At 38.2% G+C, this 26,295-nt stretch overlaps 1 protein-coding gene across 1 annotated transcript in view; it reads right to left on the reverse strand.

The window, feature by feature from the left end:
- Nucleotides 1–23,128, reverse strand: part of LOC123520057 (serine/threonine-protein kinase ATR-like) — a 102,932-nt gene extending 79,804 nt beyond the window's left edge. Inside the window, 27 exon segments of the mRNA XM_045281932.1 lie at nucleotides 99–229; nucleotides 691–798; nucleotides 1,439–1,635; nucleotides 2,297–2,409; nucleotides 2,943–3,051; nucleotides 3,255–3,425; nucleotides 3,568–3,839; nucleotides 5,257–5,373; nucleotides 5,651–5,816; nucleotides 7,081–7,178; nucleotides 7,789–7,960; nucleotides 9,741–9,883; nucleotides 10,394–10,709; nucleotides 10,941–11,101; nucleotides 11,194–11,339; nucleotides 12,323–12,524; nucleotides 13,558–13,647; nucleotides 13,737–13,923; nucleotides 14,089–14,216; nucleotides 14,515–14,645; nucleotides 15,811–16,096; nucleotides 18,809–18,976; nucleotides 20,202–20,350; nucleotides 20,496–20,657; nucleotides 21,844–21,907; nucleotides 21,910–22,072; nucleotides 23,003–23,128. Of these exon segments, the coding sequence (XP_045137867.1) occupies nucleotides 99–229; nucleotides 691–798; nucleotides 1,439–1,635; nucleotides 2,297–2,409; nucleotides 2,943–3,051; nucleotides 3,255–3,425; nucleotides 3,568–3,839; nucleotides 5,257–5,373; nucleotides 5,651–5,816; nucleotides 7,081–7,178; nucleotides 7,789–7,960; nucleotides 9,741–9,883; nucleotides 10,394–10,709; nucleotides 10,941–11,101; nucleotides 11,194–11,339; nucleotides 12,323–12,524; nucleotides 13,558–13,647; nucleotides 13,737–13,923; nucleotides 14,089–14,216; nucleotides 14,515–14,645; nucleotides 15,811–16,096; nucleotides 18,809–18,976; nucleotides 20,202–20,350; nucleotides 20,496–20,657; nucleotides 21,844–21,907; nucleotides 21,910–22,072; nucleotides 23,003–23,085 (4,233 nt within the window). The 5' untranslated portion in view covers nucleotides 23,086–23,128.
- Between the last annotated feature and the right edge of the window lie 3,167 nt (nucleotides 23,129–26,295).

Genomic DNA, 26,295 nt, shown 5'->3' on the forward strand with positions numbered 1-26,295 from the left:
ACTACTTAAAAGGTAATTTGAATATATCTAGCATAAAGGTGCACGAGAGCCGACTTAATACAACAATCCCTATATCTTATCCCACAGATGGGTCTCACCTGCAGAGCATAAGAGGCACAAGTCTGAGTGCTAGCATCTGTGGCTGCCAAGAAGGCTCTTCCCAGCTCTGTAATCAGCTGAATGATGAATGCCTCGTGCTCAATGTTCAGATGTATTTCATTCAATTCCTCTGTGTTTGGAGAAAATAATTACAGCATGCATAAGGAAGGTATGAGAATAGTAGGAACAACAAGGTTATTGAGGCCAAAAGAAAATTTGTCCTGCATTATATTGTGCAAATCAAAAAATTTTCATAACCACGTCACTCATAACTATTCCATCAATCATCACCTGAACCATCTTTTTTACGAGTTCTACAGTGGTACTATCGCTATTGTGATATGTCAATTCCATCTCAAGAAAATAAGGAAAACTGAAATCAGCATTTATCTCAGGTGAGCGAGTCACTCCCTCTAGCAGGACATCAAATAATTCTATCAAGAAATGAAACCAGTTACATATGCAAGAACCTTCTCAGAAATATATCAACATAACAGTAATTATTCATATCATAAATGAGGCCTTATATCTAAAGGGAAGGGAGGCAGGAAAAAAACTTATAACAGCCATTTGTAACAGGCTACTATTTACCTTTTATGTTGGAATAAGAGTAAAGGCGGCTAGGATCAATCGCCCCCAGCAGTCCGAGACATTCAGCTACCAGTACCTGGACTTCATCATCTACTTCCCGGCACTGACCTGGAAACAAAGGCCCAGACAAGGTGACAGTGGATAAAGTGGTGAGCGTGGGATTGGGCAGATGTAGGTTCGAATCCCACCATGTATCGCCTTGAAACTTTGACATTTGTCGAGTGGTTTAAAGTTACCTACATGTCACCATGATACTGAGGTTCTAGGTGGTTACACTAAAGATACATTTGGGTGGTAATATGGGCCCTAATATGGGTTCCACTATAAATAAAACCGCCTGCACCACGAATGGGTGGAAGCTGAACAGTGCTTCCTACATATACTCTTCAAGTATACCTACAGGTGCTATAGGCCATAACATAAACAAAAGAAAAAATACCTTCAGGTGCTATAGCCCATATAAAAAATAAATAAATAAATAAAAGTAAAAACTTTTTATTATATATGCAAATGCCTTTGTCGTCTAACTAACATTTAGTTTCTCCAGTCCCATCATTCTGAAATTAATTCACTTTAAAATAACATAATTAAATTAAGCTGGAGTTAACATGTTTTTAATTTAATAGTATTACTATGCAAGCTTTTCTTTTAATTATTGAGATGCTTTACTATTCCATTATTCCCAATAGAAAATATCACTTTACCTATTCAAGAGTGATGAAAAATTTCCCAAGAGTAGAACACTCACCTAGAAGAGCACTGAATAACTCAGATACAGTGGGATGTACATAATCCAACGCAGTAGTAAGGTGGTGGACAGCAGCTTGATTATGATGCAGTGTGTGCCGTAGCCGACCTAATGCAAGGAGTCTCACATCAACACTTTCATGATTCAAGTTCCTCAAGATGCCAGAGAGACGCTGCAGAACCTCTTCAGAAGTACCCCTGAAAATAGAAGTCAGAGCACTCATTTCTTGTTCCTGATTCATAACCACAAGAAAAATTGTATACACTCCTCCTTGATATTCCTGGATTTGCCATTTATAAATTACTGGATTTTCTCCCCATGGTAGAAACAACCAGAGAGAATTTTCTCCCCATGGCAGAAATAACCAGAGAGAGAGAGAGAGAGAGAGAGAGAGAGAGAGAGAGAGAGAGAGAGAGAGAGAGAGAGAGAGAGAGAGAGAGAGAGAGAGAGAGAGAGAGAGAGAGAGAGAGAGAGAGAGAGAGAGAGAGAGAGAGAGAGAGAGAGAGAGAGAGAGAGAGAGAGAGAGAGAGAGAGAGAGAGAGAGAGAGAGAGAGAGAGAGAGGCTGCTGCACCTGCAACTGTCACCCACCCAGAGCCATCATTCTATCTCCCAAGTAAATTTTTTGGAGTTCACCAAAATCTGAGTATTTAATTTTTGCACTAATAAGTTATGCACCACTTTCATGTTCTGTAGTATTTCACAGAAATTATTCTCATGCATTAAATACTTTGAGATTTAGATTTTCACCTTTATTATGATGTTCATCTTTGTCAGCAGTTTAAGGATTAATGAGTAAAATGTAAACAATAAATAAACACATCAGATTAGAAGATGAAATACAGAATGCATGTTCTTACCCCACTACTCTTGACTGGTTCTCCATTATGGCTTCATTGATGTATGCAAAACTTTCCACTGCTGGAAGAAGTGGTAAATTTCCCAAGAGTGGCTTCACTGATTGTGTCTCCACCTGAAAGACGTGTCTTATCATAAAACTCAACTTCAGTCTCACATTTAGATGTACATAAAGTAATATGTAACAAAGAAAAAAAATAAACTTATAGTCTAATAATTTCAAATTAAAGCAGTGCTAAATAACATTAATATGGTCTCCCTTCCACATTATGCACAGTTGGGAGAAAATGTGATGTGGAACTACAAGAGCATGAGGTATTAATTCTAACTACTTCTCACCCCATAAGATCGACCAATAATTCTCATACTTTAGACCCATTCACTACAATACAGAACATATTTAATGCTGATATGAGTAATTGCAACTGTCTAAGCCAGCATCACAATGCAGTGACACCTCTATGCCACAATGGTACCATAGCACTGCAAAAACACATACATACATACATACAAACATATGACTATACAATACATATAAAATACAATACCCTTTCCACACAGAGTACAAGTCATCCCTACTGTATGATTCACCATTATATATTATATTACAGAATATAGAAACAAAATAAAATTTCAACTTTTTCTCACCAGAACATGGGTGAGGACAGGCTCCATCTGCTCTGGCCTTTTCTGGATAAGTGGCATGATCACCACCACCACTTCTTCCACAAGGCTTTCCAGGGTGCATTCATCCAAGCTGGAAGGAAGTTGGTAAAAGTCACTAGTACATTCTTTCAACTAATACATGACAACAAAACCTAAAAACTTCAGAAAATATAAGAACACAAATATCTAATCTGTCTGAAGATTTGAATTTATAACCTCTTGATGGTAAACCAAATATGCTTGACTCTATGCCATCATGCTACAACAACAAATACAAAAATATTATCTACATACTTAAGCAGAAAATTAGTCCATGCATGACAACTGATGTCATAGAATTCATCATCTTTAAGTTTCAGAGCCGTCTTGAGGGAAGCAAGCACCTTGCGGGACACTGGAGATATGTATTTCTTCCCCAACAGTGCCAGCAAGTCATTCAGAGACCAAAGAGCTGACCGCTTTTCTCTGACAAATGGGAAACCATGATAAAAGAATGAAGTTTAGAATGACAAAGGTGTAATATAACAATATCTGATCAGTAAAACTCTACATGACAACATTCAAATAAAGATGCAATAGAATGATGCACAAACTGAAAGGGACTCACTTGAACATGGTGGAAGAGGATACCAACTTGCTGTCCAAGAATCCCAAGATGCCTAACAGGCGTGGTGCAAGGTACTCACAGATTTCTTCCTGACAGGTGGCATTAGACAACTCACTGATGCTCTTCTTTCTGAAGTTCTTGGAGGAAGCATGGCCAGAGGAAATGGAGGCAGAGGTGGTAAATGAGGTATCGATTGTTCTCATATGGTGAAATTCACACAACACAGCATTTTTGTGGTCATGCAGCCCCAGCACGAGCTCATTCACTTGATTCTGGAAAGAGGAGAACATTATGTTCATGCATGTATGGATAATATGTTGAGATCATATTACTGACTGGTTCCCATATATTGAAAGCAAGGCAAAGATATTCTGCCAAGGAAAAAAATGCTCTGTCATTTTTTAGTTTTGTGACAAGGTTTTACCTTCCCATTTATCCACCATATGATGTGTATTGCTTTGCAGTGCCATGCAAACACACACTAGAATGATATTGACAATGAATACCTCAGACAGATAGTAATCAAGAAGAGAGATTTACACGTACTTCCATGCTCTGACCTAATATTACCTCACCCTCTACTTTCCTTTTATTTAATGTTGTCATGGTAAAGCCATCAAAAAGGAAGCATATAGACAAACAAAACAATAAAGAACATAGAAAGTCAAGATAAGCGAGAAAACAGAGAATGAGCATATAGGTCCTATTGTGCCTCTGCTACTGCTTCCTCTACCTTCTGTTCCACTGCCACCCTTGTTCATGCTGCCAACCAACAGAATGAGTTGATAAGTCACCAGAGATTGGACATCCCATTCACCAACTTCATCATTTCAACACAGATATATCTTACATATACATATGCTTTCTACAGCAATAGTAGAAGCTCCATTATTATTACTGATTTATTATCATACAAAACATTATATTATATGTAGGGAGGTAGAAGAGAAGGAAACAGTGTGAGTTGTTCATAAAAAGAAAAGTCAAGAAGACACTGGACTTCAATGAGGAGTATGAGCAAGGAGGACATCAATGGACTTGTCTATAAACATAAACAGGAAGGTGATGGAGCTTTCCAATAACCTCATCTTTGAACAAATATTATCTTACAAGATGAGGGACAAAGTACCAACCACACTCTAAAAATACAATGCAAATACTATATATTAATCTAAAATTACTCCATAAACGGATGATCGTCAGTGAAGGGCAAGTGAAAAATGTCCTGACAAAGTATGAAAAGCCTCTAAGTCATAGTATGGCCACGGTGATGTTTTCAAGTCACCAGAATAAATGCACAGCACTGGCACACTGTGCACACCTGTCTGCCACCATAAATATACAGCACCAAAAATACATAACTAATACCAGCATCATACTGTAGACCAAGAGTAGAATTTCTATCATGGCTTGCTGGATAAAATATACATTTAATACTAGTATCATAAATTACGAGTGACTGTAAAATACTATCATCATAGATCGAAAGTTATTTCTAATATTGATAGATATTTAATAATGATAAAATTGTACACTGAAAATACATTCTAGGTAAAGGATGCCAATGAACAGACCCATCCCAAGTGTCAAATATTCTGAGTATGTCTCTGTCATTGCATAAAAACACATTTGATGAAATATAATGGTGTACATCTACCTTAATCTATTTAATCTCAGTAAATGACTCACTTGAACTGAGCATCGTCGTATATTCTGAATCTGGATCTCTGTTGTTGTAGCTATAAAGTCCAACACAGTCTCTTGTTCTTCTTCTGAGTGGTGAAATACTAGATGGGCCAAAATATGCTAAAAAGTAAAGTATTATAAACCTTTAGTGCCTCTATTTTATACACTGATATCTTTGAGCAGCTCAGTTGTGAAAGCACAGGTAACATAGATGTGCTACTTAGAATAAATACAGTGGGATGGCATTTACTATAGGGTACAGACCTATAACTTTACACAAGTCTGAGGTATATACCTATAGTCTATCTATATCAGTAACAATTATAAAATACATGAATAAATAAACAAATGTATATATAATCAAAAGGAGTTGACTACATAACATGTCTTCACTCACTTGAAAGTGATCAATAAGGATGTCCCTGAGTCGGTATCCAAGGCAACTAGCCAGCTCCTGCAGCAGACAGGGCTTATTTTCCTTTGCTGCTCTCACCACTAGTGCCGGCAGCAAGTAGTGAAGCTGACTACTAATGAAGGCACCAAGTCGAGTGTTGAGGGGACTCCTGAAGGTAAAGTTGTTGATCAGTGTCATGAATAAAAGACCTAACCTAACCTAACTTAACCAATTATCAGTATAATAATGAAAACAAGAATTCCTCTTTTGGTACTACTAGGTTGAGCTCATATTACTCTCTCCTACTGAGATTACTTCACTTATGGCTGTGAAAGATTAGAATATTCTCCAATCAAAGCTTTGTTAGGAAGGAATACGAAGAGTGGAATTGTAGGGATATTACCACATACAAACAAACTACCTTGAGTCACTGGTGAAAGGTACAGTTCACAACAGTTCCCTCTTTTTTTTGGACTTGTTAGAATCACTCTCAATGCATTGAGCCATTGTGAGAATGGAGCAGAAACTGAGATTAGCCTAACTAACTCACAGGAAGCATTATCAGTGACTGAACTATAAAAATTACAAAAAGTAGCTAAATTTAACGTAAAAATCACAAAGTTGTTGTAACAGCCTTCGGTCCTCGCCAGGTAAAACAGTTAGAGCCACTTTTGGTTCTTTATGTGTTGGTAAAATATTTGTTGAGCTGATCAGCATGATGCACATGGAACACTCAAGATGGAGATACATCAGTGAGTTATACAAAGTGTGATTAAGATAGGAAGTTAAATGATCATCCAATAAAGCCAACTCCTTCATCAACATTCCTATCTGTATAGCTTAAAACTAAGACAAAAACAGAACACTTTTTGTATACTGACAATATACTGACTGACAGTATACTAAGCAATTAACCCAGAAACTTCAATAAACCTAAGCTTCAAAAGAAAGGTGCTCTGTTGAGGATTGAACCTAAGACCAGAGGATGAGAGCCCAGCACATTACGAGTTTAAGATGAAGTGCACTTTGTATCTAAGTAAGGTTATGAGGTTTTGATATTTGTGTCATCACAACTGTAATCACTATTTCCTTTAATAAACCAAACATCTTTAAAACTGACCCATTCTCAACTTTTTCTATCTTTCACCTGCCTCCTCCACGCTCCTTCCGACCTAACCTTTTTATTGTACTCACTTTTCTAAAATCCTTCTACCATAATTCCATCAATCTCTCATTTTCACATTAATATCACAGCATATTTATTCGAATCACGTATTCCCTTGGCATCCATCACACCCTTCCTCAATCATTCACTGCTGCATATATGAAAAGTAACTCACACATTGTTTTCATTTTGAATTTTAATTTTCAAACTGAATGTTCACAACTATTAACCAATTTCAACACCAAGATAAACTTCAATAAATTCTTACCTTTTACCAGTCACAGAAACTTCTGGCCACTTGAATACATCTGCCACATGGTTTAAAAGTCCTGCCACCTCCCCTTGACAAACAGCAGAAGCCAAAACCTGTAAAGGTGTAAAAATTGTCTGCTCTGATTTTTATAGCTCAAAAGGGGGAAAATCTCCAGATAAATGACATGTGACAGTCATCATTTTTAGATAAGATCACAGCTCTTTTTCACAATTCAATTAGTATATTTTCTATGTATGTATGTATGCAGTGTTTGAATATAGGAGAGAGAGAGAGAGAGAGAGAGAGAGAGAGAGAGAGAGAGAGAGAGAGAGAGAGAGAGAGAGAGAGAGAGAGAGAGAGAGAGAGAGAGAGAGAGAGAGAGAGAGAGAGAGAGAGAGAGAGAGAGCATGACATTCATCAATGTTCAAAGTAGGTGGAAGTGGTAGTAAAAGAATACAATGGAGCAAGGTGTTTCTGAGAGCATTACAACAATTATGATCAGTTTGTCAGTGTGGGTTGTATCATGATTACATTTGAAAAAGGCAAGGGAAACATGATACTTGAATTTAGACAAGTGAATTACTTTTATGCACTAATTTTGAACACCTAGGAGATCTCAATTCATATGCACTGCAGTTCATAAATTGAATGTTTGTATCTGTAAGAGGACTCAAATAGAACATAAGTAATGATACACTCCACACAAGATCTGGTGTTACTGACCTGTGAGAGTGCTTGTCTGTGCCGTGCAAAGAGATCCTTAAGTGAGAGGTCCAGGGTCTTTGCCAAAGAGTGAATGATTAGGTGGGCAGAGGAGCTGGATGTCCTCACCTTCAGAAACAAACAGCGCAGCAGCAACACCAAAACTCCACCAGTGAGGCTTCCAAGAGGGAATCTGAAAAGATAAAAGAGAGTATTTGATGTTTAAACTGAGATGATATGATTTCACACAAAAAATATTGATAAATAATCAGAGTTATTTGCAAGTTAATCATATTATACTGTTGCCTATATAATGTGAGAGTTAAGGGGCCTGCTCACAGACATTATAACAACAGATCAGGTTCCATTCTAACTGTATCCTTAGCACTGCCCAAAGACTATCAATTTCACATAATTTCTCCCAAGACATGACAGTGTGTAGACCTGGCCTGTCCAATTAGCGATGAGGAGATAAACTGTGCTCTTGGAGCTGTCACTGTGACATATATCACAACAGAACTATACAAATTCAAGTGATGAAGGAAAACACTGATTAAATAGTAACAACTAATCATAGTACCAAGAGTTGGCATATCTATCCAATTCTCTAATGCAAGAGCTAATCAGTACTCTCAATCATTCATTCCTTTCTCTGGTAAACTCTGGAACTCCCTGCCTTCTCATGTATTTCCAACTTCCTATGACTTGAGTTCATTTAACCCCTTCGCGCCGGATGTTAAAAAAGCCCGCCTGTATGATATAAGGGTGGAGAGAGAGAGAGAGAGAGAGAGAGAGAGAGAGATGGGAAGTCTATGCCATTGGGTGATTTTAGACACAAGGCGGGACGCATGTAGCTTATCTTTAGTGATTGGTGGAAACAAGGATGGTGGGAGGAGCACTAGGATTTGAAGGACAGCATACGGCGTGTGTAGTTGGTATCCAACACACTATACAGGACAACTGAACTGAAGAAAGCTCAGAAAAGAAATATGACGCCTATGTAGGCGTCACCATATATGCTACTGGGCGTCACCGTATTGAAGGGGTTAAGAGGGAGGTTTCAAGACATATATCCCTTTCTTTGGGATAACTTTATTGGACCTGCAAGAAGACTGGCAACTAAGTGGGCCTTTTTACATATTTTTGTTGCCTTTGGCCAGCCTTCTCCTCTTATATAAAAAAAAAAAGACCACCTGAAGCTCCTGACTCATGGATTCAAGTAGTTTCCTTGATGTTTTTATTTATTTTTTTCTTGGCTATTGCATCCATAGCCTGGACTACTAAAAAATACAGGTAGCAGACACATGTTAATATTTCTTTTCTTTTAGAGAGAGAGAGAGAGAGAGAGAGAGAGAGAGAGAGAGAGAGAGAGAGAGAGAGAGAGAGAGAGAGAGAGAGAGAGAGAGAGAGAGAGAGAGAGAATTATATTTTTCCATAAAAATGAGATAAATTACCATTCATAGGCCTACACCATGTATGAGCAACACACATTTTTAAGCATCCAGCACAAAGTGATTAAACGGATTTTGAGGATCCACAAATACTCATCATCATCATCATCATTATCATCATCATTTCTCTCTCTCTCTCTCTCTGACTTGCATATATCAGAAAGGATTCATGACACCGCTGGTGGATCCACTTCCCCAGCCCTGTCCAAGACGCTTACTTCACCAGACAGGATAGGACACTGCTGCCTCAGTACTGTCAAGCACAGGGTTGGTCGGTTTCACATGAAGCTATTATGTCTTTCTGCCTCACATGTACCACACCCATGGGCATTTGTTGATCACTTCAGGAAAGTTCAGAAAAATTTAATGTTAGCCATTCTTCACTGCTTTGTCTCATTACATGGAGTTTCCACAGAAGAAGGATACCACAATCACCTGTTACAAAACTAAGAGAAAAAAATTGCTACAACCAAGTAGATACAAACATGTTGAGAAAAAGATACTTAGTGTTAGCTTCCTCACCTCACTATGTGCTTGAGAGCCTCCAGAACTGCCATCACAGGCTGGGTGGAGGCTACCCCGCCATTTTCACTCTTCTTCACAAGGTCACTGAAGTGGGACATCACTATCTCACCATGTCTAGACACAACTAAACTCTTTGAGTCCTGTAGGTAAACATTCATCAACATCACAAAAGACATTCCCCTATACAAAGAATTTTTATTCAATGGGGAATCAAATCCATGCAGTTAGTCATAGGGAAATAACACAACCTTGCTTCACTCATCTGAATAGCATCCTTTTTTATACCATTCCAATGTTTTCTTTTTGTCTCATTAATTTGAAACTATTTAACACTTAAAATGAGGACAAAATTGGACATCAGACAAAAAAAAAAGGTAAAAATCTAAATCTGAAAGTCTGTAATAAATGAGAATATTTCTATGTTAAATAATAGGCACATACAATTGTAGGTGAGTTTTCTGAGCATATGTAAAGTACTTCAAAATATAAATCATGATTTTACTGTCCTGCACAAAAGAATATACCTTTCATTAAATCTCAATTTCAAACATGATAATAACCCAACTAAATCTACGGATAGAAAACTCACTCTGAACTTCAAACATGTTTACGTCTTTCTTTTAACATGCAAATAAAATATCATAAAATACCTGACTGGGAGACTGTTCTTTGATGCAGACAAGAGCAGGAAGTTGTTCACATAGTGCTGATACAACTGTCTTATCTTGGTGAGTAAGCAATGCAAGGTACTGGCCAATCATGTGACTAGTAAGGGTGCTGTGTGTCAGTACAGTAGGAAGGGCTTCCACCACTGCCACAATCACTGATGCCTGAGGATGTCCCAGTAGCCCAAGGAACCGAGACACTAAAGTTGAGTCAACTCCCTGAGTGCCCAAATGAGAGGAAATACCCTCATTACACACCTGGCAATGCAGTGTGTAGGGCTTTTTAGTGTCCTCATTGTTCCTGAGATTACAAAAAATAATTACTATTCTTCTATTGTATATCTAGACAAAATATGTGGCATAGCATCAAGGAAGCAAACACAACCAAAAAGTCTAATGCAAAGTCTATTTTCCCCTTTTATGTGATTTCATCTTATATTTTTCTAGGTTATATAATTATGAACTCTTTACAGTAACATTGGCATGTGCACACATTCCTGATGACTCCATCCCATGTATTTCAACGACTGACCTCAGAGATTTTATAGATGTAAGGTTGAGTAGGGCACAAAGGAGTGGCTTGAAGCAACGTGCAACAGCCAGAACTGTAGCTGTGTCAGAGGAGTGAAGTGCTACCCCAGTAACCTCCCCAAACAAGTCCTGCCCATTAGCCCCATGTAGTTGATGAATCATCTGCAAGAAAGGCACAAAATTTTAGTCCTATGTATCAGCATCAATTTTTCTATACTTTCATCTTTAACCAAGAAATGTGGGATGACACTAACCATAGGAAACCAGGCTGCCACCTCCTCCGTGACCTGTGGTTGATGCTCAGTGACCAATGACCGCACAACATGGCATCTCCATCGTGGTGCCACATTATTTGGCAACAGAGCTACTACTGCCACACTTTGGGTCTTAACTCTTGGATCTGAGAGAAGATAAAACTATTCAAAATTCCTTCTATGCCTAATTAAACACTTTATACTTTTTTTTTTATGTTGTGGCCTATAGCACCTGTAGGTTTACTTAAAGAAAATGGGAAGTGCTGTTCAGCTTCCACCCATTAGTGGCGCAGGCAGTCTTATTTATAGTGGTACCCATATTAAGGCCCATATCACCACCCAAGCGCATCTTTGGTATCATGGTGACGTGTAAGAAAATTTAAACCACTCGACAAATGGCAAAGTATCAAGGCAGTACAAGGTGGGATTCAAACTTATGCATGGATGTCTGCCCGATTCCACGCTCACCACCTCATCCACTAGGCCACCACCTCCCTTAAATTAATATTATAAAAAACTATTTTTAAAAGATACAGGAAATAAATTAGAGGTGAGGGGAATGACTAAGGAAGATAGTACATCTTTAAGTGTGGTGGCTTTATGAAACAAGTGACAAAGGAAATGAACAAAAGAAAATACATTAGTAAAAAAAAAAAAAAAAAAAAAAAGGAATAATAGAAAATATGACCATTAAAGTATATAAGAAGAGAATAATAAAGACTTCTACTATGGACATCCTTTTGGGGAAGGCTTTAGGAATAGGCACAAGATAGGAATAGAAGGAAGGGAACTGATAAAACCAACCAACACTCATTAATTAAACAATGCATCACAATCAAGAGATATGAATCTTTAAAATGAAATTTTCTAACTTGTTTTGAAACAACTTAGAAAAGTCAATTTTTCTTTTTTTTTCATCTAAGATTACAGATGATTAATCTGTAATCTTAGATTTTAACATAAAAGATTGATATGAATGGAAAAACTGGAAGTGTTTAGGTGTCTGGTACAAGAGAAAAATTTACCTAATTAATTCATTTATGTAAATTCAAGTATAAATTTCAGCGCTGAATGCTGAATATGATTAAAAGAACAAAGAATGCTACAAAACTAACTTATAAAGTCCTACCACTGATCCACTTCATCTTTGTAGACCACTGGGCAAAGTTACGGGGATTTATAGGTTTGAGGTCCATCCAGGTGACCTCAGCAGCCATCCAGGGCAGGGTTGCCAGTGCCAGCCAAGAATGACACCAAGATTTCACCTCATCAGGTTCCACAATACATGATGACCAACTGAACGTCACCAGCAGCTTCATCATTTCTACAATCTGAAAAAAAATTGTGGTTATTCTTTCCTGTTGAGAGGCAATGGCATCCTTAGTGAGGGCTACCCATTCCGAGTGACAAGCAAAAGAAGGTGCCATGGGAATTACAAATGAATATAGAAATTCAGGTCTTCTAAAGACTTTCCATGAGAATAATATTACATTACATTTTATGAGTTAAGAGACCCTTAATATAAGTAGAAATGCTGTTGCTTTCATTCAGTGTATGCTCCATCATTAGTCATATTTTTAAATTCACAAAACAAAGAATTATTCAAACATGCAAGATTATATAATTATATAATTATATAATTAATATACACAATGGAACCTCGATTCTCAAACTTAATTCGTTCCTGAATTTCATTCAAAATTTGAAATGTTTCTGAAACTTACTGTCAAAATGAGAATGATCATAACACTAAGGCCTCTTGCTGCTGTGAAAAGCTACAGAGAAAATGCAGCTGTGTACTAGTGATGATGCTATGGGTCATCAAGAGAACCTCATGTGGGTCAGGATTACTCCTGAATCAGCAAAATATTGGTTTATATGAAGACTTTTCAACAAGATCAAATTTACATGATTTCAAAGATGGAATTACTGCCTTACCCATTATGTCTCTCCTCCAAATGCATAGAAATAATGGAAATAACTATAAAAACTACAAATTAGTAATAAACAGCAGCCTTTGCTGCCTTTGAGTATTAAAAACAAGTAGTGATGTTCAAGAGCTGAATTCTTGTAAAACCAAAGCAATTATGAGTTCAATTATTTTTCAAAAGGTAATTTGTTCAAGGAAGCCATTTGGTAACTAAGGTTTCACAACATTGCACATATACAGATTCCTGTCAGAACCTCACTGATAACTTCCTTCCAAAGAGAACACTTCTCTAGTTATCATTCATTTCCCCATCTTTCAGAAAGTACCTCATCCAATCCAGTAGCTTTCCTTGCACTCCTCTTATGATTTCTAGTTTCCTCAGCTGATTTCTTTAGGATAAAAAGTAAGCAACAGAAAAGGGTAATCATGCTCACCTTCGAAATGTCTTCAGTGTTTGTCATAACAGTGGTTATTGCATCTGTTGCTGCAATGAGCCAAGCTTCTGGTAGAAATTTCAGGCACACCTACAAAGGACAGTTTTCAGTACAGAACCTTTTCTTTATCTCTTCTTTTATTTTGCCCATGTCCACAGAAATTCCACATACATATTTACCTGAAGTGATGGGATATGGGCACTCAACCATCCAGGATTTGACACAATTGCATTAACAGCTTCAATTTGTTCCAGAGGGGGATTGGTTGATTCTGACCAGTCAGCAAACACTGTACTTAACTTTTGAATTGCCATCTTCCACAATTTACTGATGTTTGTAACACTTACAGGAGGAACTGAATATTCCCTGTAAGAAAGATGTTCATGAGTGTAGCCTCTTTTCATGACTATAAAGCAAAATCAAATCAACTTATGCAAGTACTTCTGCATTACTTTCATTGCAAATAGAAAGGACCAATATTTTGCCTTACATCACAAAACATATATAATCCAATTCAATAGAGAGACTTACGTATCTGAATATTTTCGTTTCTTGGGGAGAGAATCTGAGTTCTCAAGCTTCAGGGTGTTTGCTACAGGAGTGGGCAAAGCATCCACCAGCTCATCAAGAACTAATTTTCGTAATAACAAGCTTCCTACCTAAAATGTCAATGTTTGTATAAATTAAACTGAAAAAATCTAATTGCATTATCTCTCACACTTAATGCTTTGCAAAATACTGAATATATTCAAGAACAGAGAAACATTAAACAAAATTATGTGACTTTTATGCTACCCTAGACTTCAGCACAGTAGTCTTAATTTAAAGCAAAAACTACATAAAATTTTAAAAATCTTTGTGAGAAAGGCCCCGGGGGACCACTGAAGACTAATATGAATAACAGATAATACTTAATAGTTGATAATAGTAATAATATCACAAATATCAACACTTTACCTCAGGTACAAGGATGCTGTGGGACACACAGGCCTCTAAGACAGTTGTGGCTTGAGCAAGGTGTGGGGAAGCAGTGGGCAATGACTCAACTAACAAAAGGAAACATTCAACGAGTGGTCTCCTCAGCATCACTGTAAAATAAATAAATCCATACATTCAGAAATTACATGTAGCTTTACACAAGTCTTACTTAAAGTCAGTTTTCCTTTTAGAGGTTTGTGCTAATACTTCCTTTTAAAATTTTTCAAATAAATCATATGAAAGTAATATTGAATTATCTTATAAAATTTTCATGCCTTTTATCTAATTTTTCAGTCACCCCTGACAACATCTTGATCACATGGCTGAACATGAAAACATGTACATGTACAATATACATGTAAGACTATATACTGATAAACTATCATTAGCCCCTTCACACCGGAGGGACACAAAATACACGTAGATGATATACAGCATAGGCCTATGAACAGTAACTTACCTAATTTCTGATACAGACATATAATCTTCTCTCTTACTTTCACAACATAAAAAAATAAACACGTAAAAGTTACACATCTGTTATCTTCATTCTACAGTAATCCAGCATCCATCTGGGTTGACATTTGTACATTAATGCACACATGCACACATGCATGCATGCACGCACGCACGCATGCACACACACACACAGTAACTTGGTCACAACATGAAAGAAAAGCACAATAGAAAGTTTTAACATATACAGAGGAACAACCAAAATGATACCAGAATTACAAGACCTGCCATACAAGAAGAGACTAGCTAGGATGCAACTCCTAACCCTGGAAAAAGAGACAAGAGAGAGTAGATATGATTACACTGGACATGGGACAATATAAGTTTAGTTCCTCTCCAGTATGTCACAACTACACCTCCCTATTTTCACTCCCCTCTCTGGTATAGGGAAATGGAATAAGGAGACAGACAGATAAGGACAAGGGAGCAATCATAAAGGGGAAAACTGTGATGTAGGCTATGCCAGTGAGACTTCCTCATTCTGGATAGAGGGTGGGGCATGGTGTAGCTCATTGATGTGATTGGTGGGATCAGAGATGGTGGGAGGAGCAATACAACCTCAAGGACAATATACAAAGTCTATAGCTAGACCCAACACAAAATATGAAATCACTCAGCATAACTAAAATATATAGAATGTAAATAAGACATTTATATAGGGATCATCGTATATGATACTGGGGCGTCATGATGCCTAGGCAAGTCATCATATTGAAGGGGTTAAGTCAATAAACTAATAAGATATCTAGCAAACACTACCTGGTATTTTCTCCAAAACACAGCTTGGACTAAAGATTCTGTACAGTGTAACAAGAAATTCCTCTTGCAAAAATGGAATTAGTTCTGGGATGTGTTCCTTGAGACCCATCACAACTTCAGCTAAAGCATCTTTGATTGTTCTCTCATTCAAGAAAGTAACTGTGCCTCCACTGCTTAAATGCTGCTGTATCATAGGGGGGATTCCTGTTGTGCTGTGAGGTTCTTCTGATGATGTGACATGGAGTAGCACGGTTTCTCCTATACACTGCATAAGGTAGTCTATCCTCTGCAAATGAGACAAAATAATTCAAAAAGTATACAAATAAACAAATGCAGTCATGCATAGGATCCTTAACCTATTATACGGAGCTGCACTTACCAACAACTCATATTTTGAATAAGAACTTTAGTAATATCTCAGTAGACAATAATAAAGCAACAGTTCCTTGAAAATCCAAACTATAGATATATAAGGACCCAAATTTTTTAGTCCTGCAGAGGCAAAGGTACAGCCTGATGGTTCATGACGAGAAACAATACAGGTAACTCGATTTACGCGTGTTTGATTTACGTATTTTTGTTATAACGCGACCGAAAAAATATCATAATTAATTTAATTTGCGCGATCGGTTTCCTTACACAAGAATTGGCCCAACCACATTTTCAAACTGCGCGCCAGAGAGTTCCGCAGCTAGCCGATAGGTGGGAGCTCCAAGGCCGGAGCCAAGAAGCAGGTTGTTATCTATGTTGGTACAGACAACCTCCATAGCAACCTCCTGCTCACATACCAACCTTCGAAAAATAGCATCCACAAAGATTTGTTGCTGTTGGCGGGTGGGGGGTTGGTAGCCTGCCTAAAAGTGCTCATTGGCTGCCAGGAGCTGGATCCAAGAAACTTTAACAATGTCAGAGCAACCTCCTGCCATGAAATGGCATCCATGGACGCTCAGAAGGATGATAACGAGGTTGCTATAAGGTTGCTCTCAGGCTGCTGGGAACACCCCCTCTCGAGGTGGTGTTACTGCCTTATATATGCATTTATGTTCACAAAACAACATTCCTATTAGCTTTTTACAAACCTTGCCCCGAGAAAGGATTGTTTTGTAATGCATAAAGTGAAATCTTACATGGAATACCAAAAAATAAAGCAGAGATGAGATCGGCCACAGAGGAAGTGGAGACTTGTGGCGACTTGGCTGCTGTTTTTTCTTCTTGTGACCCTTTTAGCTTGCGTGTTGCTTTCACTACGATATTTATGTTCCCACTCCTCTATTGCCTGCTATAATGGATATCATATTTTAGTATTCATATACGCTCATGCCATGAGGATAACCTTGACTCCGTGGCACTGAGTGATAGTGAATTACTAATGAAATACCACGTTATTTCATTAGTACAGTGCCACGGAGTCAAGGTTATCCTCATGGCATGAGTGTATATGAATAATAAGATATGATACCCATTATAGCAGGCAATAGAGGAGTGGAAACATAAATATCGTGGTGAAAGCAACACGCAAGCTAAAAGGATCACAAGAAGAAGAAGCAGCAGCCGAGTCGCCGCGGGTCTCCACCTTGTCTGTGGCCGATCTCACCTCTTCTTTATTTTTTGGTATTCCATGTAAGATTTCACTTCATGCATTACAAAATGATCATTTCTTGGGGGCAAGGTTTGTAAAAAGCTAATTGAAATGTTGTTTTGTGAACATAAATGCATATATAAGACAGTAACACCACCTCAAGAGGTGGTTCCCAGCAACCTGAAAGCAACCTCATAACAACCTCGTTACCGTTCCTGCAAGCGTTCATGGATGCCATTTCGCGGCAGGAGGTTGCTCTGACATTAAAATTTCTTGGATCCAGCTCCCGCTCTTCTCGTGCCTCATTAGCAGTCTGCCAGCACTGAGTACAGACAGAATTTCTTCAATCTGCCTATAATTCACCAAGATGGCCCCAAAACGTCCTTCATCTTCTTCTGCATGTGGGGTTATTTTTGATAAGTGGATTTTTGATAAAGTGGTAAAGCTCAGAGGAAGATGGTGACTGACTGTGGTGTGAGTAGTGAAGGCAGTGACACAGTGAGTGTTTTGTTTACGTATTCTTTGTTTTGTTGTTTTCTCTTATTATTTCTTGCTTTTCCCTTTACTTTAAATACACTTCTAGTATTTAGAATGGTAAATAATAAAAACATGTTAATTTAGCCAAATAAATAGTATTTTGTACAAATTGTTTTGGACCACATTCCGCATCCCCCCCTATTATCTATTGTTTCTTATGAGAATTATATATTTGTTTTACATGAATATTGATACATGCGATGCCTCTTGGAACGCATCTATCATGTAAATAGAGAGTTACCTGTACATAGGGAAGGGGTAATTAGCTGCTCCTTCCTCATCAAAACAAGAGAATTTCAAGAGAACAGTGCCTTCAATCAAACAATTTGTTCCTAGACTGTGAAATGGGTTTACCTGAACTTGAGGCAATACAAGCCTACTAAGTAGTTATTAGGTAGTGCATTCTCTTAACCCAAATTTTTCAGTAAAACCAAATAATTAATCTATCTGAGATTTATCTAAGCAGCCAACATCATCAGAATCAACCAATGTTATCACAGCTTTTCTTTTTGAACATAACAGAGAAACCATGAGAATATTTACTTTCTATATTGTCAGGTCTTTTCTGGAGAATTAAAACATTAGATACTGGCATTTTCTCTTCTTAGTAGTTATCACATGAAGTACAAGTATATATTGTCAAAACATACTCCCATTTATATAATTTCATCATTTCAAGCTTTGGCTATACACAGACTAGATATTGCTAGATTCAGACTTATTAAAGTACATGTAACAAAGTTAAATCCTGTTATTACTTTTCTCTTTTAGATTTCCTTTTATGAAATGATATATTCTCTCATCCTCATTAGAACATACACATCAATGCAAAAGAGTAAAGACTCATGAAATGAAACGAGAGATTCAACACTCAGCACTCACCTCCACAGTCACAGGAAGACCACAGGTGTCCATAAGGTGATTTATAGCTATAAGAGCTGATGTTTTCAGGTTGTTGTCTCCTCCTTCAAGGCAACAAATGATCAGAAGCCAGATGTCATCTAGCAAGGATTCAAAATGATGCAGCAAATCTCCTAGCTGACACAAAACCTATGGAAGAATATATTGCAAGATGAGAGATTGGAAGAACCCTGAATTATACAGTGCCCGCAAAAAAAGGTTCCCACAGAAAACGCAAGTGAAATGTTCCTACACGATTAGAGGTGTGCTTTATGTTTGTGGTTCCAGCCATATGATTTGGGGGAGAAGCTTGTGGTGGCGTGAGTCACACTAGCCTTCCACCCTCCACTATTCGTCAACACCTCAAGTACCAGTGAGAGAGGGTGTATGTTACCTTGCTCTTTTGTGGCTCAGCACACGAAGCTTACAATAACTTTGGGGGCCTACCAAACGACTCCATCTGAACACAATGGGACATAAGAAGTGCAACATGGAGGAGAAGACTTGTGTTCTCATTCTATTGGAACAAGGAATGCCTGGGAAACGTGTGGCAGAGGAACTATTTTTTTTTTTTTTTTTTTTTTTTTTTTTTTACGGTAAGGCCCATAGCGCCTGTAGGCACACTTGAAGAGTGTATGGGAAGCATTGTTCAGCTTCCGCCCATTAGTGGCAGAGGCAATGCTATTTATAGTGGTACCCATATTAGGGCACATATCACCGCCCAAGCTCATCTTGAGTGTAACCACCTAGAACCTGGATATCATGGTGATATGTAGGTACTCGTAACTTAAACCACTCGACAAATGGCAAAGTGTTTTAAGGCTGTACGTGATGGGATTCGAACCTACGCGTGGACATCTGCCCGATCCCACGCTCACCTTATCCACTATGCCACTATGCCACAGATGGTCTGAGAAACCAGCTAGTCACAGCAGTAATACCCATGGAGAGAAGTATGATACAGTATAAGAAATTAGAAGAGAATGGAGGGATCAATAGTCTGGGAAAAAAAAAAATAATAAAACTTATCAAAATAAATAAATAAATACAAAGTTGGGAAAAAAAGTCTGAGAAAGCAGTGTAATAGGAAAAGACAGAATGCATGAAGCATTACAAAGCAAAACAGGTCACAAGAAGAAGGGACATGACAAATAGGAAAAAAGAACCATTGGCTCTTTGGGACTCATTTTCTAAGTTGTGTTCACACATTAAACCAAATTTCACTTAATATTCATACTAATTTTAAAAAATTGCTCATTTCTCAAATTTGTTGTTAAGCCCAAGTTCTACTGTAGATACTGTTTATATAGATATTTCCAAAATTTGAATACTATCAAACACAAGTTAAGCAAAGACAAATCCAGTAAACACTCACCAAAATAATAATGGACAGCAGGTCATCCACTTGCAAATTGTCATCAAACTTGATTGTTTTGGGTTTGAGCTGAGCTGTATCTGGATCCACCACAGATGCAAAACTCTGGACAGCGACACTTTGAGCATCAAACAGTACCTCTTTGCCATCTGCGAAAATTTTCAAAATTAATTGTGCCTTACATATCTTTTAATGTTATCTGAATGTACATTTCCATCATATATTAATTCTGATTATCATATAAAATCAGATTGATGGAGTGGGAGACAATCCCTTATCACCTAAAACACTCACCAAGTCCAACCCTAACATAGTCCTTCACAATCAACAAAAAGAGCCTGGGATTGCGAGAGTCCAGGAGGCGCATGATGGTAACCTGGAGGTCCACATTGGCCTGACATACCAGTGAGGATCCATGCACTGTCATAAGCTCAGCTAGCAGCCAGCATGTAAATTCTGGAGAGAGAAAAAATAAATAAATTTAAAAAATCCACTTTATTGAACTGTGTAAATATATAGATAAAAGGCATTCTAGATAAAAAAAAAAATATATAGTGCAACTTGCAATGCCCTAGAAAGAGAAATAAGTGATTACATAAGCAATACAGAGCACATTAAAAAGTAACAGCCACAAAAAAGTGAGACACAGATCATCAATTCAGTTAGATAGGTAATACCACTTTGCAGTATTCCCAGTCTTCCTCAATGGCTCCTTCCTAATCACAGGTGATGAGGATGATGAATGAGCACACAGAGATCCTGGATGTTCCTTAGCCTCAGAGAGCAGAGGGAACATTAGAGCAAGGAGTCTGCCAGCCTTGCAGGAGACATATCAAACCATCACAACAGTGAGAGTAATTAATTTTTTTTTTTTTCATCTATTTATTAGGCTAGAAATAAGGCAAATAAAGTACTAGGATTAATTTTTAGAAGTGTTAAAAGCAGAAGTCCTGAAGTAATATCAAAATTATACTTGGCACTAGTCAGGCCACATCTTGACTAGTATGCAGTACAATTCTGTTCCCCCACATTACAGAAAGGATATAGCTCTATTGGAGTCAGTGCAAAGGAGGATGTCTAAAAAGATACAGGGGATGAAGGATATTCTCTATAAAGCAAGACTCTTCTTATGTTGTGTTTGTTTCTATCTATGTAAATGTGTTTTACCATCTTACGCAACAACTCTATATTCACATGAATAGTATCTATTCTAACACTCTTTGCTTCCAAACAATTTTCCCTCAGGTATATTTCATGGACCTATCAAAACTTTTGAGAACATCTAGCAAGCTGCATTCTGTCACTCATCTGAGGTATATGACAATGAATGGAAATTACATTAGAAAATTTATATATTAACCATTATTTCAGACACCATAGAATAATTATTTTGGCTCAAATGGGGGCTGATTCAATTCTATAGCTAAACTGGGAGGTTTCAGCCCCAAGAACAGTGGTTTCTTCAAAGAACACACTAATAGTGACAAAAAATAAAAAAAGATCACCCAATAATCACAGGTTAGTATAATTCACACAATCTTTTTTCCTAATATCTAGTAACTGTATTTAAGCTTTGAAGTTACTGAACTGCAATCTCTTACAATTTCCCAAGTTAGAATTCCTTAGGCCCAGCACCTCTCACCTGATGCTTTGTCTTTGCCAGTTGAGTCACCAGCAGCTGAATCTTTCCTAATTGTGTCATCATCCAGACATCATCCAGAGGTTTAACCAGCAGCCCAGCATCATTGCAACACACATTGGCAAGGGAGGTGAGCAAAGTCAAGACATTTTCTTCATCACCTCCTTCAAACACAGGTCCAACCACTGACACAAATTTGTCCCTCAAAGCTGTGTTCTGGCTTGTCTCTGAGCTGAAGAACAAGATTCAAATGTAATATGCAGACTGGATAATCAAAAACTCTACAAACCATGACTAGAATGGACAAATAATTAAACTTGAAAGGTAAAAATATAGGAAATAATTTCTACAAAAGTAACCGGCTTTCTTATGTAGTACCAGTTTCTGTATCAATTTATGCTGACATGTACTACATATGTCATGGTACAGTGCATAAAGTTTTTTCACAGAACTAAAGTCTCCATTTGCTTTCATCTATACACTCAACAACTGCAATCTTCATTCCTTTCACTCTTGGCTATTTTGTAAAATAAAGTAAAGTTGACTCACCAACCTGGTGAGTCAACTTTGTGGATATGCCAAATTCTTCTAACAATACTTTACTGAATGATCAAACCCTCTCCTCTCATTGCTTATCAATCAATATTCATCCCATCTTTTCATCAGAACTATCTGACTACCAATAGGTTCCACCTTGGTAGTAAATACAAAACTCTGTCTTAGGAGAAGCAGCACATTATGACATGACTGCATGTCATGGTAACATATCTACTGACTGTACTTCATGTTTATTGAGCTTTTTTTCATGCACTTGGCTATTATTGACTCATTGATGCTTTTGAAAATGCACTGTGCAAGAAACTGAGATGGATTAGATCTAGCTTAGATTAGTTTTGAGATTAAGTTTGTTTTGTTTTAGTTGGTTGAAATACACCAAATTTTGCATTTTCCTTCAAGTTCAAGGAGATAAACGGTCATATTTGGTAAAGGAAGAACATCTTGTAAATTTTCACCAAAATCCCAAATCACTTGTAAATATCAAGAGTGACATTTTTCCGCCACTTTATACTATCGTATGATATGTATACTGTCGACTTTTGTGAATGTGTGGAAGGAAATAATCGAAAAGATGGAGGTGTAGCTGTACTGCACCATTACAGACCTTATTAATGCAGAGAGACTTGTGCAACATGTTACAAGCTTTGATGGAATCATGGAATCATTTTCTTTTTCTGTGGCTTTCATTCACTGACCCCTGAAGTAGGCTGTGGATTAACGATCCTTCATGTTGAGACTCTTCTTAATGCCTATCAATAAATACCGACACTTAGTTACTGTTGACAAACATTCATGCAAGTTACTTACAAGTATGCAGTCATTGCGACAAGGTTGACTCATCTCTTGATCTTGATCTTGATGCTACAGGTGACGCAAGAATTTCTTCTGCATCAGGCCTTTGTATCGGCAGCGCCTGTAAGGAAAATATGAAAAAACACAAACAACAAAGAGGACAATCATCATCTTTCACACCACTGGTTCCTGCATCTAGCACGCCACATTCTCTCCAGGAACTCTTTCACAGCCTCAATCATCCTTCCATTCATCTCCCCACAGAGTCCCAGCAGCACCACCATCCATTCCCTTCCTGTCATCTCCACTCTGTCATGCCCCAGCTCCCTCAGCACCACTTGCATCATCTCATACCTGTCTCTGGCATACTTCACACACTCCAGCACCACATGCTCCACCGTCTCATCCTCTCCCATGTCACACATCTGGTACACTTTGCTGTGGGACTCAGACCATCTATAATTCCTTGCATTCACATCCATGCACTGTGCCCTAGCTCAGAAGAGAAGATCCCCACCCAGGCTTCCATCATACCGCTTTTCATACATTGGGGCCTCTTTCTCTCTATACCTTATCACCATCAATCCTATTCCTCCAGTCACTCAGTCCCACACCTTTCACTACTCTGTCTATCTCACTTCTCCACTTCCTTATACCCCATTCTCTACCCTATCCATTTCTAACAATCATACTCCAGTCATTCTCTAAGTGCCTTCCTTCTACCTGCTGAAAAGTTCAACTAGCTATTAGACCACTCTTCACCACCATCCTAACACACTTTTCCCCCACTTGCTACTTCTGACATTCCACAGAAACACTTTTCTCACTATTCTAGCATCATTCATTCGCTCTAACCTAGCCTTATACCGTAGGGTCGCTTTTACATACCTTTCTCTAAAAGTGCTCCAACCCATGTCTCCCCTAAGAGCCTCTACTGCTGCATATCTAGGTGCATTAAGTGCCATTCTTGCAACTCTATTCTGCCCTATTTCTAACTTTTTTAGTTCACTCTCATTCCATGCAATCACATCCATACCATACATGATGCTCGGAACAGCCACACTCTTCCAAACTTCTCGCAGCACGTCATATTTACATATTTACTCACTCTCATCCTTGCTGCACTTCCTAGCTGACCTACCCACTGACTCACCATGCTTATCTTCTCATTCTTTGTCTTCACACAGCCAACGACTCATCCACATCCCCAGGTACTTGTATTCATCTGTCTGTTGCATCTCATTCTCACCTAGTCTCCACACTGAGTTCCTCTCATCCTCTGACCCATTCACGACCATTACCTTGCTCTTTTCACTGCTAAACCTCACTCCACAGTCTCTTCCATACCCATCTACAACATCAAACAAAATCTGAAGTTCTTCTGCCGACTCATTCATAACAACATCATCATCTGCATACAAGAGCACACATATCTTATCATTACCCACATTTACACCTACATTCATTCTCCTCAGTCTAGCAGCCAGTTCCTCTGTATATAAGCTAAAGAGGGTTGGTGATAATATGCAACCCTGCCTAACTCCTCTTTCACTCTTCACCCAGTCTGTCTCTACATCTCCTAGTTTATACTTAGCTCTTGTATCCACATACATACTTTTCATTCTCATCCCCCATACCACTTGTAAACCACTCCTCTCTGTCATTCTCATGCACCTCTTCCTCCACTGATTCCCACTTTCATTCCACAGGTACACCTTCCTCACTGTTCTTTCATCATCCATTCTTTCCAGCCTGACCTTGTATCTAAGTGTGGCTTTAACTAGTCTTTCCCTAAAGGTGCTCCATCCAATATCCCCTCTCAAAGCTTCTACTGCTGTGTACCTTGGAGCATTCAGTGCCATTCTACCTATTCTATTTTGTCCCACTTCTAGCCTGTCAATTTCACTTTCATTCCATGCAATCACATCCATACCATACATTATGCTGGGCACCGCCACACTCTTCCACACCTCTCTCAGCACATCATATTTCCTTGCTCTCATTCTTGCTGCACTCCCCAATCGTCCTACCCACTGATTCACTAAACCTAACTTTTCATTCTTTGTCTTTTCACACCCACTTGGACTCACCCACATCCCCAAGTACTTATATTCTCGTGCCTGATTCATCTCATTCTCTCCAATTTTCCGTACTGCATTGCTTTCATCCTCAGACCTATTCACTATCATCACCTTACTTTTCTCACTACTAAACCTAACTCCAAAGTCTCTCCCATATCCATCCACAACATCTAGCATTCTCTGCAACTCAACTGCTGACTCACTCATGACCACCACATCATCTGCATAAAGGAGCACACCTATCTTCTCATTTCCCACTCTTACTCCTGCATTCATTCTTCTCAATCTGGCTGCTAACTCCTCTGTATACAAACCGAAAAGGGTTGGTGACAGAATACATCCTTGCCTAACTCCTCTCTCACTCTTCACCCAGTCTGTCTCTATATTTCCTAGTCTGTATTTAGCTTTGGTGTCAACATACATGCTATGCACTAAGTTGATTATTTTTTCACTCAACCCAATCTTTCCTAAGACTCTGACTAACATTTCTCTATCCACCCTATCATAAGCTTTTTCTATATCCAAAAAACCTAAATACAATTTGCCTCCCTCCTTTCTTTTTTTCTCAATCATTTTTCATTTACTACAAACAAGTTATCCTCAGCCCTCCTGTCCACACGGAAACCATTCTGTTCCTCACCTAACACTCCAGCTCGCTCAATCCATTTACACAATCTCTCATTCAGCACTCCACTAAATACTTTACCTACTGTGTTTAATAATGCAATTGGCCTATAGTTCTTCAGTTCATTCTTACTCTTGTGTCCTCCCTTATGCAACAGAGTCACCCTGCATTCATTCCACATTCTTGGCACCCTCTCTTCCTCCCACACCTGGTTAAATTGAAGTCCAGAAGATGTAATCCTATGGTGTTGGCATGGTCATAAAAAATTTTTCCTATTTTTATGTTGTCTTTAATATATATACCAACACCATGTTTTCTTGTATTAGTCGGAGAATCATGTCTAAAAAAATTGTAGCCAGGAATGTTAACAGCAGAAGTGGGAATAGCAGGACACAACCA

Source organism: Portunus trituberculatus, chromosome 46 (assembly GCF_017591435.1).
Source record: "Portunus trituberculatus isolate SZX2019 chromosome 46, ASM1759143v1, whole genome shotgun sequence".
In the NCBI taxonomy this organism is placed as follows: Eukaryota; Metazoa; Arthropoda; class Malacostraca; order Decapoda; family Portunidae; genus Portunus; species Portunus trituberculatus.